The following is a 22,450-nucleotide window of genomic DNA, read 5'->3' as shown; positions in this document are numbered from 1 at the left end:
CTAACATGAACAAAGATTAATAAATGCTGAGAAACTATTGCTCATTGTTAGTACATGTTAACAAATACAACCTTTTTGTTAAGTGTTACCAAAATAAACGAATCCAAACTCCGAGTGGTATACTTCAACAGTGTTTAAGAAAATGAACAGAGTATAAAGCGTTAACCAATTCCTACATTTAAGAAACCATGAACCCATATTTCACAGCTCTGTATATGTGGATTCAGTCGTAATGTTTTATTGTACATAAGAATGCACATTATCGGTGGTCATTACAGTCGGGTGTTACGTGCATTATGTACAATGTAACAACTTTAACGTAACAACAGTGCAAGGTGTTAAAACAGCTCAAAAATACCTTTCAACTATTATGGATAAAGCTAAAATGAATAAATAACAGAACCCATCTTTTTGGAAATCTCTGAAAAATATATTTGGTCCGAACACTGATTTGCGAAATAAATAAAATGCAACGGTAAGGCATTTCATACTAAATCAGCATCACTAGAGTGTTTCTGCTACAAAAGTCCTCTTTTTCTCATTAAGGCTAAATGCATAAAATAGCTCACATAAGATGTTCCACCCATCCATACAAACAAACAATCAGTCTCTATTCGTGTTTCTTTTTTAACTACAGACCCTTACTGAGGGTCCCGGTCTGACCAATATATACAAAAGTGTCTCACAACATTCTAGTACAGCAGATATTAAGTGATGCAAACTTCATGAGTTTCTGCTATTCCTCCATAACTGATTCAACAACTGGTTAAGGCAATTTCTCTGCCATTCCAAAGTCCAAAAAGAAAAGAGGGAGAGCGAAAGAGAGAGAGAGATTAAGTTTAACAATGCTACAAGTTCAGTGTCATATCTCCTTAAAAGATTAGGCAATGTTCTCAGGTTTGTATTTGCAGAGTGATTCATTTAAATGTAGTTTTATACATTTGCTACTACACGATTGATAAATGTAGTGTTGCTGGGAATGTCAAGTTGCTGTCGATGTGCTCAAACATCATTTTCTACTATATAAAAGCACAGCAGGACTCTAAAAAAAATAGTGTGAAGGCAAAAAAATCAATACAATCTCATGGCGATTCGTACGCGTTTTACCAGGAGGCTAATTCGTACGTTAAAATTCGAACATTTGTTGCTTGGGGTTTAAATCGTACATTTTTGTACGATTCACTTCATACGAATTTGCCAAGTCATAAAATACGTACGAATTCCTGTGAGAGCAGGCTGGTTGGGTAAAACCTTTTAACAAACCTTTCTTGGTCATATTTCACTCCAAAATCACAAATATAATAATTATGCGTTTAAAAGAAACTCATTTTGGACCCTTAAACATTTTGCATTTCTTAACAAATAAGCCCCCCCTTGAATTCTCATTACAAAAAATAGTCTAATGTATAAAACAATATATTATTTTAATTGTCAATTTATACATCCTAATACTTGTATTGCCTTAGTCACGTGAGCATAAATGAAAATTTCGTGAAAATCTGCATCGAGAGTAAGTGGAAAACAATAATGGTCACTTCAACTGCATGATTCCTAAAAAAAGGAACATGAACAGTGAAATGTTTAGACATATTACAGTAATGAGAATTAATCAAAATACTACATATTTTTGTGATTTTGGTGCGAAGAGACCTTGACATTCACCTTATCAACTGTTAAATGACACACACAAGCACTTATGCAAAAATATTGGAGATGAATTCACGGAATCGTTTGGCATACTGTTCTGGATGGACCGTAGATATTTCAGCACCAGCCTGAAAAAAAAAAAAAACAGGATTAGTTATGTTATCATAACCTCGTATGAAACAATTGAAATTGACGTCTGCATTCCCGTATTTTTACACTTACGCCGTGCTTTACGGTCTTGGCCGCGTGGGCCGCTTTCTTCTTAGTGTCATACTGAGTCAGCACGTCGATGAGGCCCATGAAGTACACTTCCCTTTGCGGAGCTCCTGAAATCCCAAAGAATCACACATGTGACGTGCTTTCCCGTATCCCTCCTCTATACATTCTCAACACCATTTCCTCTCTATACTTCCTGATAAAACTTACCGGGTGCGCTTTTGACTGCGTATACATCTATGTAAGGGTCAAATTCTCCAGGTCCCAAGGGTTTGAAGGAGTTCATGTAACCGGCGATGCCCTCTGGCGACGTGCCGTACGAACCGGCCTGCGTGGTCGTGGAGAGGCCGTTCTCGGGTTCGGTCTCGTCTTCGAAGCCGGGCTCCTCGGCCTCCTCTTCGTCACGCTCGGCACGTGCCACGTCGTGGATGCCTAGCAACAGGCTGTAGTCCATGATCTTCAGCTTTACTAGGAACTACAAATCCCAGGATGAAAAATAGGGAGATGTTTAAATATAATAGTTTTTGTTAATAATAATAATAATAATAATAATAATACTTACCAGTGGCGGCTCGTGACTGCTCATCCGAAGGGCTCTAATTCAAAATAAGTTTTTGGAGTGTCATGTCACGTGTGTTGCTTGCGTTTTTAAAATATGTGTTTGTTGCGTCATATAAACCATGTGCATCACGTGTTTTGTCAAAATAAGTGCCTGCTGCACACGCGTCAAAACCGTTTAGGATAAAAGAGACGCTCACGTTCACGAGATACACGCAAGACACTCACTTAACAGTCCGATTAGGCATAAGATTATGTGAGTATCTGGCAAACGCAGGCGTCTCTTTCATCATAAACCCTATAGACGCGTCTGCAGCAGGCACTTATTTTGACAAGACACGTGATGCACATAGGATCTCTCGATGCGCAGAACGCATTTTGAAAAAAGGAGCCACACCCATGACGGGCTACATACATATTGTGACAAACTTTGCATCGAGCACCCTCGAAAAAAGAAGTCATGGGCCACCACTGATAATTATATTGTTATGGCATGTAACATCTTGGCAATAAGTACCAAATTTTTAAAAGCTGTGAAAAAACGACTTTTGACACCAAATGTACATGCAATTATATAATCACCCACATATCTGTAAAATACATGGAATCATGCATTATTCATTATTATTTCGTTGTCATCGTTTACCTCCACATCTCGGTTAAGCTTCTCCATAACCTTCTCTTTCTGCTCTTCGGTCACATACACCTTCTGCATGTTGTTTCTGAAGTCCATGTCTTTAAACGTCGGCAACTCTTTAACCTGTCGACAGCAAAATGAACAAAACAGATCAAGTCAAAAGAGTTAGTCTGTGTGAGGTGCCTTTACAATTTTGCAGAAAGCTAATGAAGACACTTGTCCTACCTTTTCTTTGTCACTGGCCTCACGATCAATCAAAGAACCCTGAATGAAACAAAATAGGGCGACATTTGTCATCAAAGCTATTTTAAAATCTTTTTCATTGCACTGCAAAGTAACAGGTGGAGAATCAGCTAGGAAATGATGTATCGCTATAGCTAAAATAGTATATAATATATATATATATATATATATATTTTTTTTTTTTTGCACCCTTAGATTACAGAATTTCAAATTGTTGCATCTTGGCCAAATATTGCCCTATCCTAACAACCATAAACACTGGAAAGCTAATGTTTTCCAACTTTCAGATGATTTATAAATCTAAATTGACTGGTTTTGTGGTCCTTTATGACATCACCCCCTCTTGTGGCAACAAATACAAACAGCAACTGGGTGTTGATGCTTTCAGAGTAAAGTCGGTCAATTTCTTCCATATTTGTACTCCAATCACAGATGCACATGAAACACTTGTTAACACTTGTTAACTTTTTACCTTCAGATCATATTTTCTGTGAACCACGAGTCTGTGGCTGAACATGTTCCTCATGACGATCAGGTATGTGTCCTCACTCTCTACTGTAACGCGGTACATGCCCAAAAACTGAGGGAGAAGTGTACTGCCATGGCACTTCACTATATGCTGTCAGAGAGGAAACAAACAAACCCTTTGTATTATTCATCACAGCGTGACCACAAGCGCACATAGAGCAACAATCATTAAAGGGATAGTTCACCCAAAAATGAAAATTCATTATTTATTCCCCCTCATGTCCTGTTGAACACAAAAGGAAATATTTTGATAAATGATGGTAACCACACAGCTGATTAAACCCATTGTCTTTCCTACTATGGAAGTCAGCGGGAACCACCAACTGTGTGGTTACCATCATTTATCAAAATATCTTCTTTTGTATTCAACAAAAGAAACTCATACAGGTTTAACACATTTTCATTTTGCGTGTGAACTATCCCGCTAACATTGAGCTAATAGCCTAGCCTATAAACTACAAACACAGTTATCATCTGCCTTTACCACATGCATTATTTATTAACTGCATGTAACCAGTAGATATTGAAGAACAATAATGACGGAATAAAAATAATGGCTTAAAGGTGCCAAAGAATGCATTGTAATAATAATGTTAAATTGTTCTCTGATGTCTAAATAGAGGTTATGTGGTTTTATTAAGTGCAAAAGTTATCCAGAAATATTTTAAATGTCCATTTACAACCCTAGGATTTGCCTTTACATTGAAATGGTCTATTATTACCTTATTTGAAAGGGTCATGAATAATAATGTTGAGCTCTGCTCTGATTGGCTGTTTCACAGAGCAGTTCAGTAGCTCTGTGTGTGCAAACAGATATTTGAGTTTCTGAGTGGTAAGTTTGTGTTTTTTCAGTATGGACCTGCAATGCATAACTGTATGGGTGATTCTCACAAAACCATTGAAACACCACGGCACTAATGATTTTAGCTTTAAAATGTGTAATATAGTAACATTAAAAAGCATCAGAATTAACACAATACTGTGTTCTACCTTGCACAATGTGTGATTTCAACATAAGAATTTATAATTGTAAATTTTATCTCATTTTTTGCTGAAATTCTCATTACCGCAATGTGTCCGGCTGTGTTTGAACATGCGTTATGTTGTAATTTAATCAAATTAACACAAAAATATATTTAAAAAAATGGATGTTTTGCTAGACTACTTTAGATGACAGAAAAAATATTTACTGAATATTCATGTATAATAATAATTAAGAAAAATTAGAAAAATGATGTGTCCATGCCTGATGTTCTCATCCTCCGCAACACTTTTTGAGAACAGTTTAAGCACACATACAGAATTTTAATAAAGTTTGATTTGAAGGACCAAGCACATGGACCAGTTACTTCAAGATGGCTACCAGGTAAGATCATTTTTTTTACAGTTAATTTGAAATATTGTCTTGTCAGAATGCTTACACGACATTTTGATTATCATTACCGCAACAGATGCTTATTAAATGTTAATTTAATTAATAGAAGCATAATACTTTGATTTTAAATGCATGTGCAGAATCTCCAAATGATGTTCTTTCAGGTTTGTCACGTCATTTTGGAAATATGTGTTGATGTTTTCTGACTGTTGCGGTAATGAGATTTTTTAGGACTAATTTTTTAAATTATGTTACAAAAAGTGTTAAATGATAAGTAAAAGTTTTTAAATTAATGTTCCCATTTACTCCAGACTTTGTATTTCAATGTCTGGTGGGAAAAAAAGTAAATTTAAGCAATTTTTACATTTTCATGCTTGACATTTTTAAAACCAAGTTTTCGTGAGAATCACCCGTATATGTTAAGTAAAACGTCCGCCTAAATGCTAGCATATAGCGCTAACTCAGCAGTCACAACTTTGTTTTTTTAGCATTGCAACAACATTGTAATTAATTGAATGTGTCATTATGTTGGCTTGACAAAGCCAACATACTGTTCTTCGATCTAAGCTTATTATTATTATTATTATTATTATTAGTGGTGCTTGCATTTATGCAAGGCATCACTATTATTATTGCTCAAAGATATTATTAGTGGTGCTTGCATTTATGCAAGGCATCACTATTATTATCTTGCATACTTATTATTATAATTATTATTATTCTTCTTTTTCTGGACACTTTTTTCGGCGCGTAACTCGTCCCGCACGCTTTGTCGTAGACCCATGAAATAGGGCTCAAATCGACCGGCTTATTGAGGAGAGGTGTGCTATGACTTTTATAAGCGATCGGGTGCAGGATTTCCGAAAGGGGGGCGAAAAACCACCCGAAAAATCCCATTGACTTAACATTGCGCCCAACTTTGACGAGTCATAGCTCCGCTCTAGAATTTTGTAGAAACATGTGGGTTACAACATTTGAAGAGGGTGTTAGGCTCTGTAAGAACATGGATCACAATGGGGTGTAAGTTGTACCCCTGGGGTGTAAGAGGTGCCCAAAAGTGCCCCATTGACTTATAATGGGGCAGGAAACACGCCCATATAAGGGAATAAAACCGTTCCAGATGGGATATCTTTGCTTTACAGTGTCGTAGAGATACGTGGGTGGGCTCATTTTACTCGGGCATCCAATCAGTCTCTCAGAATCATCCCACAGCTATTAAGCCACGCCCCTAGCAACAATTTTGGGCACCCTAGCAACATCTCCCATAGACTGCCATTATAAAATGCCAGGATGGATATCTTTGCAGCACAGTGTCATAGAGCCTTGGGGGTGGGCTCATTTTACCCAGACATCCAATCAGTCTCTCAGGATCCTAATTGAGGTATTAAGCCACGCCCCTAGCAACCACTTTTGAGCACCCTAGCAACATAACATTTAAACAGTTATATCTCGACATCAGAACATCGTAGAGACACGGGGGTTGGACCGTTTTACTTGTGACTCGGAGTGTAATAACTGGCCACATCATTGGCCACTCCCAAGCCACGCCCCTAGCAACCAAATATGAGCACCCTAGCAACCGAATAAACAAAGCCTTATATCTCTGGATCCGAACATCATAGAGACATGGGGTTTGGGTCTTTGGGTCATGTTAGCTTCATGCTAGCTTAATGCTAAGTCATACTAGCTTCATGCTAGTTTCATGCTAGCTTAATGCTAATTTCATAATAAATCTTGCTAACTTCACGTTAAATCATGCTAGCTTCATGCTAACTTCATGTTAACTTCTTGCTAATCATGCTAACATCATGCTAGCTTCATGTTAATCATGCTAACATCATGCTATCTTTATGCTAATCATTCTAACATCATGCTAACTTCATGCTAATCATGCTAAAATCATGCTAACATCATGCTAGCTTCATGCTAATCATGCTAGCTTCATGCTAATCATGTTAGCTTCATGCTAGCTTCATGCTAATCATGCTAACTTCATGTTAATCAATCTAACCTCATGCTAACATCATGCTAGCTTCATGCTAATCATGCTAGCTTCATGCTTATCATGTTAGCTTCATGCTAGCTTCATGCTAATCATGCTAGCTTCATGCTAATCATGTTAGCTTCATGCTAGCTTCATGCTAATCATGCTAGCTTCATGTTAGCTTCATGCTAGCTTCATGCTAACATAATGCTAATCATGCTAACATCATGCTAATCATGCTAGCTTCATGCTAATCATGTTAGCTTCATGCTAGCTTCATGCTAATCATGCTAGCTTCATGTTAGCTTCATGCTAACTTCATGCTAACATAATGCTAATCATGCTAACATCATGCTAATCATGCTAGCTTCATGCTAATCATGCTAGCTTCATGCTAATCATGTTAGCTTCATGCTAGCTTCATGCTAATCATGCTAGCTTCATGTTAGCTTCATGCTAATCATGTTAGCTTCATGCTAGCTTCATGCTAGCTTCATGCTAATCATGTTAGCTTCATGCTAGCTTCATGCTAATCATGCTAACTTCATGCTAATCATGTTAGCTTCATGCTAATCATGCTAGCTTCATGCTAGCTTCATGCTAACTTCATGCTAATCATGCTAACTTCATGCTAATCATGCTAACATAATGCTAATCATGCTAACATCATGCTAATCATGCTAGCTTCATGATAATCATGCTAGCTTCATGCTAATCATGTTAGCTTCATGCTAGCTTCATGTTAACTTCATGCTAATCATGCTAACATCATGCCAACTTCCTGATAATCATGCTAACATCATGCTAATCATATTAACATCATGTTAGCTTCATGATAATGATGTTCGCTTTATGCTAGCTTCATGCTAATCATGTTAACATCATACTACCTTCACGTTAATTATGCTAACATCATGCTAACTTCATTGTAATCATACTACCTTCAATAAACAAAGCCTTATATCTCCACATCAGAACATCGTAGAGACACGGGGGTTGGACCGTTTGACTCGTGACTCGGAGTATAATCATACATTGCCCCCAGAATTTTGCCACGGCAAGCACCACTTCACATTTTCTTCAGGAAATGTACCTATCTAGTTATTATTCTTCTTTTTCTGGACACTTTTTCGGCGCGTAACTCGTCTCGCACGGTTTGCCGTAGTGCCATGAAAGAGGGCTCAAATCGACCGGATTATTGAGGAGAGGTGTGCTATGACTTTTATAAGCGATCGGTTGCAGGATTTCCGAAAGGGGCGCGAAAAACCTCCCGAAAACGTCCCATTGACTTTACATTGCGTCGAACTTTGACGGGTCATAGCTCCACTCGAGGATTTAGTAGAAACATGTGGGTTACAGCATTTGAAGAGGGTGGTAGGCTCTGTAAGAACATACATTACATTGGGGTGTAAGTTGTACCCCTGGGGTGTAAGAGGTGCCCAAAAGTGCCCTAATGGAAAGTCAATGGGGCGAAAATCCCATAGACTAACATTACGAAAAAAATTTGACGGGTCACAGGTCCAAGTGAGGATTTCATAGAAACATGTGGGTTACTAAAATTGAAGAGGGTGCTAGACTCTGTCAGGACGTCCCCCACAATGGGGTGTAAGGTTACCCTAGCAACCGTTTTGGGCACCCTAGCAACATCTCCCATAGACTGCCATTATAAAATGCCCAGATGGATATCTTTGCACCACAGTGTCATAGAGACATGGGGATGGGCTCATTTTACTCAGGCATCCAATCGGTTTCTCAGGATCCTTAAAGACTTACTAAGCCACGCCCCTAGCAACCACTTTTGAGCACCCTAGCAACATAAAATTCAAACAGTTATATCTCGGCATCAGAACATCGTAGAGACACGGGGGTTGGACCGTTTTACTTGTGACTAGGGGTGTAACAATTGGGCACATAATTGGCCACTCCCAAGCCACGCCCCTAGCAACCAAATTTGAGCACCCTAGCAACCGAATAAACAAAGCCTTATATCTCCGCATCAGAACATCGTAGAGACACGGGGGTTGGACCGTTTGACTCGTGACTCGAAGTGTAATCACTATGGGATGCCAATTTTTTCCCTAGCAACCAAATACAGTACCCTAGCAACAGAGTAAACAAAGCCTTATATCTCGGCATCAGAAAATCGTAGAGACACGGGGGTTGGACCGTTTGACTCATGACTCGGCGTGTAATCACTATGGGATGCAAATTTTTTCCCTAGCAACCAAATACAGTACCCTAGCAACAGAGTAAACAAATCCTTATATCTCCGCATCAGAACATCGTAGAGACACGGGGGTTGGACCGTTTGACTTGTGACTCGGCGTGTAATCACTATGGGATGCAATTTTTTTCCCTAGCAACCAAATACAGTACCCTAGCAACAGAGTAAACAAAGCCTTATATCTCCGCATCAGAACATCGTAGAGACACGGGGGTTGGACCGTTTGACTTGTGACTCGGCGTGTAATCACTATGGGATGCAAATTTTTTCCCTAGCAACCAAATACAGTACCCTAGCAACAGAGTAAACAATGCCTTATATCTCCGCATCAGAACATCGTAGAGACATGGGGGATGGACCGTTTGACTCGTGACCCAGAGTGTAATCACTATTGGATGTCAAATTTTTCCCTAGCAACCAAATACAGTACCCTAGCAACAGAGTAAACAAAGCCTTATATCTCCGCATCAGAACATCGTAGAGACACGGGGGTTGGACCGTTTGACTCATGACTCGGAGGGTAATCACTAGTGGATGCCATTTTTTTCCCTAGCAACCAAATACAGTACCCTAGCAACCGAATAAACAAAGCCTTATATCTGCGCATCAGAACATCGTAGAGACACGGGGTTTGGATCGTTTTACTCGTGACTGGAAGTATAATCATATACTGTCCCCAGAAATTTGCCACGGCAAGCACCACTCACATTTTCTTCAGGAAATGTACCTATCTAGTATCTAGTTATTATTCTTCTTCTTATATCTGGACACTTTTTCGGCACCTAACTCGTCCCGCACGGTTTGCCGTAATCCCATGAAAGAGGGCTCAAATTGACCGGTTTATTGAGGAGAGGTGTGCTATGACTTTTATAAGGGATCGGGTGCAAGATTTTCGAAAGGGGGGCGAAAAACCACCCGAAAAATCCCATTGACTTAACATTGCGCCCAACTTTGACGGGTCATAGCTCCGCTCGAGGATATTGTAGGAACATGTGGGTTACAACATTTGAAGAGGGTGGTAGGCTCTGTAACAACATACATCACAATGGGGTGTAAGTTGTACCCCTGGGGTGTAAGAGGCACCCGAAAATTCCCATTGACTTATAATGGGGCAGGAAACATGCCCATATAAGGGAATAAAACAGTTCCAGGTGGGATATCTTTGCTTTACAGTGTCGTAGAGATAAGTGGGTGGGCTCATTTTACTCGGGCATCCAATCAGTCTCTCAGGATCATCCCAGAGCTATTAAGCCACGCCCCTAGCAACAATTTTGGGCACCCTAGCAACATCTCCCATAGACTGCCATTATAAAATGCCCAGATGGATATCTTTGCAGCACAGTGTCATAGAGACATGGGGGTGGGCTCATTTTACTCAGACATCCAATCAGTCTCTCATGATAGTATCAGAGCTATTAAGCCACGCCCCTAGCAACCACTTTTGAGCACCCTAGCAACATAAAATTCAAACAGTTATATCTCGGCATCAGAACATCGTAGAGACACGGGGGTTGGACCGTTTTACTTGTGACTCAGAGTGTAATCAGTGGCCACATCATTGGTCACTCCCAAGCCACGCCCCTAGCAACCAAAATGAGCACCCTAGCAACATAATAAAAAAAGCCTTATATCTCCGCATCAGAACATCGTAGAGACATGGGGGTTGGACCGTTTTACTTGTGACTCAGACTGTAATCAGTGGCCACATCATTGGTCACTCCCAAGCCACGCCCCTAGCAACCAAAATGAGCACCCTAGCAACATATTAAACAAAGCCTTATATCTCCGCATCAGAAAATCATAGAGACACGGGGGTTGGACCGTTTTACTTGTGACTCGGAGTGTAATCAGTGGCCACATCATTGGTCACTCCCAAGCCACGCCCCTAGCAACCAAAATGAGCACCCTAGCAACATAATAAACATAGCCTTATATCTCCGCATCAGAACATCGTAGAGACACGGGGGTTGGACCGTTTTACTTGTGACTCGGAGTGTAATCAGTGGCCACATCATTGGTCACTTCCAAGCCACGCCCCTAGCAACCAAAATGAGCACCCTAGCAACAGAATAAACAAAGCCTTATATCTCAGCATCAGAACATCGTAGAGACACGGGGGTTGGACCGTTTGACTCATGACTCGGAGGGTAATCACTAGTGGATGCCATTTTTTTCCCTAGCAACCAAATACAGTACCCTAGCAACAGCGTAAACAAAGCCTTATATCTCCGCATCAGAACATCGTAGAGACACGGGGTTGGACCGTTTGACTCGTGACTCGGAGGGTATCCCTAGTGGATACCAATTTTTTCCCTAGCAACCAAATACAGTACCCTAGCAACCGGATAAACACAGCCTTATATCTCCGCATCAGAACATCGTACAGACACGGGAGTTGGACCGTTTTACTTGTGACTCGGAGTGTAATCAGTGGCCACATCATTGGTCACTTCCAAGCCACGCCCCTAGCAACCAAAATGAGCACCCTAGCAACAGAATAAACAAAGCCTTTTATCTCAGCATCAGAACATCGTAGAGACACGGGGGTTGGACCGTTTGACTCGTGACTCGGAGGGTAATCACTAGTGGATGCCATTTTTTTCCCTAGCAACCAAATACAGTACCCTAGCAACAGCGTAAACAAAGCCTTATATCTCCGCATCAGAACATCGTAGAGACACGGGGGTTGGACCGTTTGACTCGTGACTCGGAGGGTAAACACTAGTGGTTGGCAATTTTTTCCCTAGCAACCAAATTCAGTACCCTAGCAACCGGATAAACAAAGCCTTATATCTCCGTGTCAGAACATCGTAGAGACACGGGGGTTGGACCGTTTGACTCAAGACTCGGAGGGTAATCCCTAGTGGATACCAATTTTCTCCCTAGCAACCAAATACAGTACCCTAGCAACCGGATAAACACAGCCTTATATCTCCGCATCAGAACATTGTAGAGACATGGGGGTTGGACCGTTTTACTTTTGGGTTGGAGTATAATCATATATTGTCCGCAGAATTTTGCCACGGCAAGCACCACTTCACATTTTCTTCAGGAAATGTACCTATCTAGTTATTATTATTATTATTATTCTTCTGGTACAAACTTTTTCTCACAGTAACTCCTCCTAGAGCTTTCAAGCTACACCCACAAAACTTTACAAAACTTTTAAGACTGGTACGTAGATTGTTGCTATGACATTTCTAACTGATGGGACCTACCGAATTCCTAAAGGGGGTGCTCAAAGACCCCAAATTTTCCATTGACTTAACATTGCAACAAACTTTGACGGGTCATAGCTGCAAGCGAGAAATTTGTAGAAACTTGTGGGTTATCACAGTTGAAGAGGCTAGCAGGCTCTGTAAGAACATACATCACATTGGGGTGTAAGTTTCACCCCTGGGGTGTAAGAGGCACCCAAATTTCCCCATTGACTTATAATGGGGCAGGAAACATGCCCATATAAGGGAATAAAAGCGTCCCAGATTGAATATCTTCACTTTAGAGTGTCATAGAGATATGGGGGTGGGCTCATTTTACTCAGGCATCCAATCAGTCTCTGAGGATTCTTATTGAGGTATTAAGCCACGCCCCTAGCAACCAAATATGAGCACCCTAGCAACATAATAAACAAAGCCTTATATCTCTGGATCCGAAAATCATAGAGACATGGTCGTTGGGTCTTTTGGTCATGTTAGCCTTATGCTAGCTTCATGCTAAGTCATACTAGCTTCATGCTAGTTTCTTGCTAGCTTTATGCTAATTTCATAATAAATCTTGCTAACTTCATGCTAAATCATGTTAGCATCATGCTAGCTTCGTGCTAATTCATGTTAGCATCATGCTAGCTTCGTGCTAACTCATGTTAGCATCATGCTAACTTCGTGCTAATTCATGTTAGCATCATGCTAGATTCGTGCTAATTCATGTTAGCATCATGCTAGCTTCATGCTAATTCATGTTAGCATCATGCTAGCTTCATGCTAATTCATGTTAGCATCATGCTAGCTTCATGCTAATTCATGTTAGCATCATGCTAGCTTCATGCTAATTCATGTTAGCATCATGCTAGCTTCATGCTAATTCATGTTAGCATCATGCTAGCTTCATGCTAATTCATGTTAGCATCATGCTAGCTTCATGCTAATTCATGTTAGCATCATGCTAGATTCATGCTAATTCATGTTAGCATCATGCTAGATTCATGCTAATTCATGTTAGCATCATGCTAGCTTCATGCTAATTCATGTTAGCATCATGCTAGCTTCATGCTAATTCATGTTAGCATCATGCTAGCTTCATGCTAATTCATGTTAGCATCATGCTAGCTTCATGCTAATTCATGTTAGCATCATGCTAGCTTCATGCTAATTCATGTTAGCATCATGCTAGCTTCATGCTAATTCATGTTAGCATCATGCTAGCTTCATGCTAATTCATGTTAGCATCATGCTAGCTTCATGCTAATTCATGTTAGCATCATGCTAGCTTCATGCTAATTCATGTTAGCATCATGCTAGCTTCATGCTAATTCATGTTAGCATCATGCTAGCTTCATGCTAATTCATGTTAGCATCATGCTAGCTTCATGCTAATTCATGTTAGCATCATGCTAGCTTCATGCTAATTCATGTTAGCATCATGCTAGCTTCATGCTAATTCATGTTAGCATCATGCTAGCTTCATGCTAATTCATGTTAGCATCATGCTAGCTTCATGCTAATTCATGTTAGCATCATTCTAGCTTCATGCTAATTCATGTTAGCATCATGCTAGCTTCATGCTAATTCATGTTAGCATCATGCTAGCTTCATGCTAATTCATGTTAGCATCATGCTAATTCATGTTAGCATCATGCTAGCTTCATGCTAATTCATGTTAGCATCACGCTAGCTTCATGCTAATTCATGTTAGCATCACGCTAGCTTCATGCTAATTCATGTTAGCATCATGCTAGCTTCATGCTAATTCATGTTAGCATCATGCTAGCTTCATGCTAATTCATGTTAGCATCATGTTTACTCATGCTTATTCATGTTAACATCATGCTAACTTAGTGCTAAATCATGTTAACATGCTAAGTTTTTGTTAAATCATGTTTACGGAAAGTTAGACTACTAAACTAAACTTGTTTTAAGTTTCTCCAAAACTTTTTTAAACGTTCAGGCCAGGTTTTGTCAAGCCAACATAAAGTTTGTCTTCAAACTTTTCCATCTAGTTTAATGTTGGTGGCGTACATCTCAACAGTAACATCACAGTTGGTGTTGAGATTGGTCTGTTTTCCAGCGGTCTTTTGCATGCACCAGGTTTACATAAGAAAGAGGAAACAATCGTGTTTGAGGCTCACGATATGTCATTACCATGTACAGAACTCTTATTATTCATCTATGCCTATGTAAATACAGTTTTCCATTCTATAAAATGCTTTATGTAAGTTTGGTTTAATGCACAATGATAAAACGTTAGTTGCAATATGTTATCCAGTACCAAAACAAAGTCACATGGCTCTTGGTTTAATACATCACTATGTTTCTTTCCTGCCTGCTTCACAAAAATGCTTCATTGCACAAAAAAAAGTTACTCAGTCAACAACTTTATGTAACCTAATCGGCCTTTGTGTTTATGCATAAAAAATATCAGCAAAATATTCAAGCACATACATAAATATAGCTGATTTTGATAATATATTGAAATGTTATTGGCGATTCAAGAAAATATAAATTTAAAATTAATTTCTGGATGCATTTTAGGTTGCACCCATTGGACCTCTTGTACTTGAATAGTCTGCTCATTCAGCCACATAAAAAGAAATGTATGCACACTTTGGCTCACGGCTGTTAAGTATTTCAAACACTAGTTAACCAGACACTCAAATGACCACCAAACCGAGTGACCTCTTACCTCGATTTACTAACTGTGGGTATCAAAGGTACTATTATGTTTCTTTAATAAAAAGTCACATGACACTCTTAAAAATAAAGGTTCTTCATGATGTCTTAGGGGTTGTGCACACCAAAACTTTTAAACGCGGCTGAAAACGCCTGGACAACGCCAAATGCCAGCTGTTTTTTCAGCTGAGTGCCAGCTTTCTTCAGCTAAGTGCTTTGGTAGCTTTGATACGTCAGCTGTGAGACGGTTGGTTGCTGCGATACTTGTCCCGCCCCTCCTCCACTGTGATTGGACGGCCGCGTGAGAACTGACATTGACGAGCTTTTCATTCAAAGTTGAACATTTTTCAACTCTTGGCGCCGGAAAAACGTCCAAGTGCCGGTTTTCAGCGCGGAAGAAAACCGCTAGCTGCCGACTTATTTGAAAAACGCCGAGCTTCCATTGGAAACAATTGAAAACATGCGCCGGGTGCGGGCGTAAAAGCGTTGGTGTGCACACCCCCTTAGAACCATTTTTGGCTAAATGGTTCCAGAAAGAACCTTTAACGCCTAAAGAACGTTTCTGTTTCACAAAAGGTTCCTTAGATTATAAAAAGTTTGATTAAAAGGTTCTCTGAGGAACCAAAACGGCATCGCTGTGATAAACCTTTCAAGCACCTTTATTTTTAAAAGTGTAGTGGCCTAGAAAGGAGTTTTATTCGACATAAGGTGGGTCGCCCCTCATGAGGGCCAACAAATTTAGATCACATGACCTGCCCAATCCTATTCACTTTACCCATGTGATCCTATTATTGGACACTCTCAGTTTGGGAATAAATTCATCAACTGTATAAATACAGTATTTTTACTGTGAATCAACTTAAAAACAGAAAAAATGCATTGTGTTGCATTCATGCTGTACGTAGCACACAAGCATTATTATCAAGCTGTTTGTATCAGCCTGGAAACGTAAACAAGTAAGATTTACATAATTCAAGGAAGTAGTACCGAATGAGAAAATTTGAATACAATGAACGTGTGAATATCTCAACCAGTATGTTTATAGTTACCTGGTGATACTCGGACAGAATGTTGTGCACATCAGCTACATCTTCACTAGAGATCTGCTTCACTATCAGTGTACGGTCGTAGGAAGTGAAGAGGTGACCTTCTCCCTGACCATCACCTCTTGTGGGAGCACTGCGGGCTACAGACACCTGAGACCAATAACATCAATGCAACATTATTTACATTCTTATGTATGCAAAATTACAGACATTAATAGCCAACCACTACTCCACATCCGAGAAAGTTTTACATACATAATAAAGGTGACCTAATAACAAAATGGGCACTTTACATCATCTTTTTATTTTTGGGAGCATTTTAAGGGAAGGGAAATGGACTCGATCTCAAGGCTGACTGTAAAGTAACCGATCTGACTATAGCAATGATATTAAATTTTGTTGACGTAAATCAATAAATAACAGGTCACCTGGTAGTCGAGATCTTCAATTCCGAATCGCTCTCTGAGATTCCTGAAGACTTGTGGACAGTATTCCTTAAATTTGAAATGGCCTGGAAGATTTTCCTTGTGGGACACAGAGGTCATTTTACATCATGAAACACTTATTCTGCGTGTCACACCATAAACTTTTTCCATTACCTTGAGGCGGAAACGAACGGTTTGATGCGGCTCTTGTATGTAACATACTGCTAAGTTCTTTACAAAAACTTCAAGGGAAACACGACATTTACTTTTAAAAGCAGCTTCACATGCGACACTAAAACTACAGCATATATAACCATACTGTAACTAAGCAAAACAAATACAATTTCATTACAAATACCATTATGAACAATCAGCAGTTTACTATTAAAACCATTAGAAATTTTATTTATGTAGTATGTTTTGGGTCTTATTACCCAACACATAAAAGCAGAAGCCCACAGGGATTCTTACTGTGGGGTTCACACCATACGGGAGTTCAACGATTTGCGCGAGTAGATTACATACAAAGTCAATGCAAAGACACGATCAGATGCGTCCTCGTGTGGGGCTATGTGAATGACGCAATATGGACTACGCGTTTACCATGAAGTACGCGCTACTCGCCTCAAACGTGTCTTTGCCCAAGTTGAAAATATTCAACTCGAGCGAAAAATTCGCATGACATGAATTTAAATCCCGTGAGTAATCTATAGTGAGTAACGCGATGCTCCGCATTTGATGTGTATGTAGCATAACTGTGGGTTCACACCAGACGCGAGTTCAACGATTTGCACAAGTAGTACATACAAAGTAAATGCAAAGACGCGATCAGATGCGTCCTCGCGTGGGGTGATACGAATGACGGGATGTGGGCGGCAGGTTTACCGTGAAAATATGCACTTTTCGCTTCATTTACCATTTACTTTGCACAAGTTGAAAAAATTCAACTTGAGCGAAAAATTCGCATGACCCGAAGTTAAATCCCGCGAGTAATCTAGAGCGAGTAACACGATGCCCCGCGTTTGTTGTGTATGTAGCATTACTGTGGGTTTACAGCAGATGCGAGTTCAATGATTTGCGCGAGTAGATTACATACAAAGTCAATGCAAAGATGCCATCAGACGCGTCCTCGCGTGGGGCGATGCGAATGACGCGATATGGGCGGCGTGTTTGCCACGAAAACGCACTATTCGCCTCAAACGCATCTTCGCCCAAGTTGAAAATATTCAACTCGAGCAAAAAATTTGCACGACACGAAGTAAAATCCCGCGAGTAATCTAGAGCGAGTACCCAATGCCCTGCGTTTGGTGTGTATGTAGCATTACTGTGGGTTTACACCAGACGCGATTACATACAAAGTCAATGCAAAGACGGAATCAGACGCATCCTCGCATGGGGCGATGTGAATGACGCCATATGGGCAGCACGTTCACCATGAAAATACGGGCTACTCGTCTCAAACGTGTCTTTGCCCAAGTTGAAAATATTCAACTTGAGCGAAAAACTTTGCATGACACGAAGTTAAATCCCGCGAGTAATCTAGAGCGTGTAACGCGATGCCCTGCATTTGGTGTTTATGTAGCATTACTGTGGGTTTACACCAGACGCGAGTTCAACGATTTGCGCGAGTAGATTACATACAAAGTCTATGCAAAGATGTGATCAGACGCATCCTCGTGTGGGGCGATGTGAATGATGCGATATGGGCTATGCGTTCACTGTGAAAATACACGCTTCTCGTCTCAAACGCGTCTTTGCCCAAGTTGAAAATATTCTACTCGAGCGAACAATTTGCATGACACGAAGTTAAATCCCACGAATAATCTAGAGCGAGTAAGCGATGCCCTGCGTTGGGTGTGTATGTAGCATTACTGTGGGTTTACACCAGACGCAAGTTCAACAATTTGCGTGAGTAGGTTACATACAAAGTCAATGCAAAGACGCGATCAGATGCGTCCTCGCGAGAGGCGATGCGAATGACACAATATGGGCGGCGTGTTTACCGTGAAAAATATGCGCTATTGGTCTCAAACGCGTCTTTGCCCAAGTTAAAAATATTAAACTCAAGCGAAAAATTCGCATGACACGAAGTTAAATCCCACGAGTAGTCTACAGCAAGTAACGTGATGTCCAAATCAATGCAAAGACGGGATCAGACGCGATATGGGCGGCGTGTTTACCGCAAAAATATACGCTATTCGCCTAATTTACTTTGCTCAAGTTGGAAAATATTCAACTCGAGCGAAAAATTCGCATGACACGAAGTTAAATCCCACAAGTAATCTAGAGCGAGTAACGTGATGCCCCTCGTTTTTGGTGTGTAGTAGTTGGTAAAGTTATTAAACGCGCCAGCTTTTTTTAGCGGAGTGCTTTGGTTGCTACGATACTTCTGCTTTGTTTATCAGTTGTTCATCAATGCACAGGTTTGTTGCTGTGATATTTGCCCCCCCCCCCTTCTCCACTGTGATTCGACGGCGAGTGAGTGTGACATTGACGAGCTGAGCTCTCTGCGGTTTTACCGTGCTTAATGTGGAAAAATATTCAACTTTGGGCGTTCAGCGTGGACAAAACCCGCCAGCTGCGCTTTGCCCGGGCTTCCCATGGAAACAATTGAAAACAGCCACCGGTGTAAACGCTTTGGTGTGCACACTACCTTACAGTTGTTTTTAAACCAATATGACTCCCATTATAACCCTTTAAAGGGACAGTTCACCTAAAAATGAACAATACTGGTAACCATGCTGTTTTGGAGCACCATTGACTTCCATAGTATTTTCTTCAGACAATGGAAGTCAATGGTGCTCCAAAACTCATCACACAAATAATCCTGTGGTTAGATATAAAATATCTGTGGTGGTTTCCACTGCTCTGTTAAGCATGGAAAGGCAAACAATGGTGTACAAAACAATGATGTGTTTTGATACATACTTGTTAAAGAGATGATTGTTGACTTTAATTTTGGTGTTGGCTTTAAAGTCGTCAGGAAGTAGCATGACAGGTACAGGAACTTGATTTAGGTCGTTGATCTGGAACACAAACAGGACTTTTTAGTTTTGACATTTGAAATGAACTTTGCACTGTCAGATTTTCCATATCCCAACACTTTAAATGACTCAAAGCTTAAACAGTATACGCCCTCCTGTGACACAAGCAACGCTAAGATTTCCAGTACCCCAGGGTTATGCAACCAAAACTCCCCACTAAATGCTTTCACTCCCCCAGTATGCCCGAGTCAAGGAATGCGTACAAAATATTTTGTTTTTGACCAAGGAAAACTTTAAACGCATCCAGAATATGCACACAGAACTGCATTAACAACACAAATGAACTTAACAACAGTGTTGTTGCACGCGCTGCATCCGACCGCAACAGTTGCAACTATTCAATCTGCCACGCGCAAGGTAACAATGCAGCCTATCAACTTTGCCTTCAACATCACCCGCCAGAACACACATTGATACTTTAACACTTTAATTTTGTGTTTTCTATACATTTGCATCACAGCTAATGGCATTAAGACCCGACTAATATTAACATATCATATCGTCTGCGCGCTCGCAGCTAACAGTTAGCTCATAAAATGGCAGATGTAGGAAGTTAAGGAAATACCGAGTGATTGACTCCCCACATGAACACGCTGAGCATCGGGTCGCTCGCCCGGAACACTTTCACCTTCTGCTGCACGAAATGTTTCTTCTTGGTCTTGGTTTTGGGGGCGAGGATGACCATCGGACTGGATGCGCTACCGGACGCCATCATCGCGGTCGCACCCCGGTCTGGTTTCCTTTCGGATCCGCCTCTCTGTGTTCCTGCTCCGGTTCCTCCAGCTGAGGATCAGAGGTAGGAAAACACGCGGGCCTGTTTTCGGCTGTTTATTCAGGGCCAGATGGTTAGATATTCCGCGTTAGTGAACACTAGGCTGTGTTGGAGTGTACTGGTGATCCATACGCTCCTCCCACTGGTTCACAGGAGCGGATCTTGATCCATAATGACAGCATGAATGCGTTGCGCGGCTGTACTCACCTGACTGTGTGTCATGTGGTCACTGATGGGCAGGTGGGAAGAGGACTCGAATCACTGTATAATATAGAAATGATGGGTTCCCAGTTCCCACGGGTCCTTGAAATCCTTGAAAGTTTGTGAATCTGGGGGAAAAATTCAAGGCCCTGGGAAGTTTTTGTAAATATACACATAGATACATACATAGATACAGGTCATTGAAATTGCTTGAATCTATTTGAAGAGTTTCGTTGCAAAACCAGATAACCACCGTTTTTTTAATTGTTCAGAAATCTCGTTTTTTGGTTGTGCATTCCAATTAATTTCAATGCAACTGCAGTTGGTTTGTTTTGATTAAAACCTTCATAACTTAAAAAATACAGCTAAGTAGCACCATAAAACAAAATAATAACATGATAACATAATAATAAACATGTTTTGACAAAAATGTAAAAAAAAATAGATTTATCTCGTTTTGCAACGAAACTCTTCATTTTATACATCCAAATCCATATTATTTCCTGTGTAGTTATGTAATATCATAAAATTCTAGACTTTTTAAGCACACGTGCTAAACTGTTCACTTTAAATGCTTATATCTTCTGTATGCGAATGTTGATTCATACCAAAATGCTTTTAGTTGTGTTTGACACATGAAAACGTCACGGGTTACGCATGTAACTGTTGTTCCCTGAGAAGGGAACGAGACGCTGCGTCTCCTTTGCCATACTTCCTGCATCCCTGTAACTTCGTCTTTGGCAATATTTCATATAGCGATATACTTCCTGGCTCCCCCGTCACCCTGTCTTTTTCGTTAAGCCTCTCCATTGGTTAAATTTTATATAAACATTCAGACGCACTTACCCCTGGAGGCGTCCCCAAAGTGTCACCGCAGTGACGCAGCGTGAGTTCCCTCGAAAGGGAACTGTAACAATGTATCTTAAAAGCTAACACGATGTTACCTTGCTCTGTCCCCACATTTAGTCCTTGAATTTGAGAGTATTGGACCTGGAAAGTCCTTGAAAGGTCCTTGAATTTGAAGTTAACTAAGGTGTAAGAACCCTGATTAATGTTATAAGTGAGTTATTTATTACTTTTGAGAGACGGGATAATGTTTTCAAGTAGCTCAGTTAGAGCATTTCGTTAGCAACACAAAGGCCATGGGTTCGATCCTATTCAATTTAATCCTTGTTTTTTATTAAAGTATTTTTATATAGAAGTTAAGAGTAAAGATGCATGTTACCAAATGGTTAATAATAAGTTATTATTATTACCATTAAAGATTGAATATTAATCATAGTGAGGAAAAGATGTCCATGGCTCACACAAATAAATTTGTATAACTACTGTTACTGTAAATTTTTTCTTAATAGTTTGTGTTTGGCAGTAACTTACTGTAGTCCTATGTAGTACACTCTAAAAAAATTGCTGTAATTTTGCAGCTGGTTGCCAGTAACTTACTGTACAAGATAAAGTCAAAAAATGTTTCATGTTCATTTAACTTTGAACAAAATGTTGCCAGTAAATAACATAAATGTAAAATCTTACTGGCAGCTAGTTGCCAGTAATACCCACTAATACTGTAATTTCTACAGACATTTTTTACAGTGATATTTTTACATTTACTTTAATAATGCAAATTTTTTTTAAATGACACACTGCAAAGAATTCATATTTTATATT

The 22,450-nt window shown here is 40.1% G+C and overlaps 1 protein-coding gene across 1 annotated transcript; it reads right to left on the bottom strand.

The window, feature by feature from the left end:
* Positions 1-216: 216 nt before the first annotated feature.
* Positions 217-20,780, bottom strand: pip4k2ca (phosphatidylinositol-5-phosphate 4-kinase, type II, gamma a). The gene is made up of 10 exons (XM_073875483.1): positions 20,378-20,780; positions 19,701-19,794; positions 16,772-16,872; positions 16,347-16,493; positions 3,774-3,920; positions 3,284-3,322; positions 3,068-3,181; positions 2,074-2,338; positions 1,870-1,973; positions 217-1,775 (listed from the first exon to the last, which is right to left on the bottom strand). Exons 1-10 carry the CDS (start codon positions 20,525-20,527, stop codon positions 1,695-1,697), a joined length of 1,242 nt encoding a protein of 413 aa, XP_073731584.1. The 5' UTR covers positions 20,528-20,780; the 3' UTR covers positions 217-1,694.
* Between the last annotated feature and the right edge of the window lie 1,670 nt (positions 20,781-22,450).

The sequence above is a fragment of the Misgurnus anguillicaudatus genome, chromosome 13, assembly GCF_027580225.2.
Source record: "Misgurnus anguillicaudatus chromosome 13, ASM2758022v2, whole genome shotgun sequence".
Taxonomy (NCBI): domain Eukaryota; kingdom Metazoa; phylum Chordata; class Actinopteri; order Cypriniformes; family Cobitidae; genus Misgurnus; species Misgurnus anguillicaudatus.
The sequence above is the reverse complement of the archived record's forward strand: the minus strand, read 5'-3'. Positions and strand labels throughout refer to the sequence as shown.

Coding starts and splice junctions, on each gene's coding strand:
- pip4k2ca (XM_073875483.1), bottom strand. CDS start 20,527: ATGATGGCGTCCGGTAGCGCATCCAGTCCGATGGTCATCCTCGCCCCC. Junction 16,494..16,771: donor TTGAAGATCTCGACTACCAG/GTGACCTGTTAT, acceptor TATTGGTCTCAG/GTGTCTGTAGCCCGCAGTGC. Junction 3,323..3,773: donor ACAGAAAATATGATCTGAAG/GTAAAAAGTTAA, acceptor TGTTTCATTCAG/GGTTCTTTGATTGATCGTGA.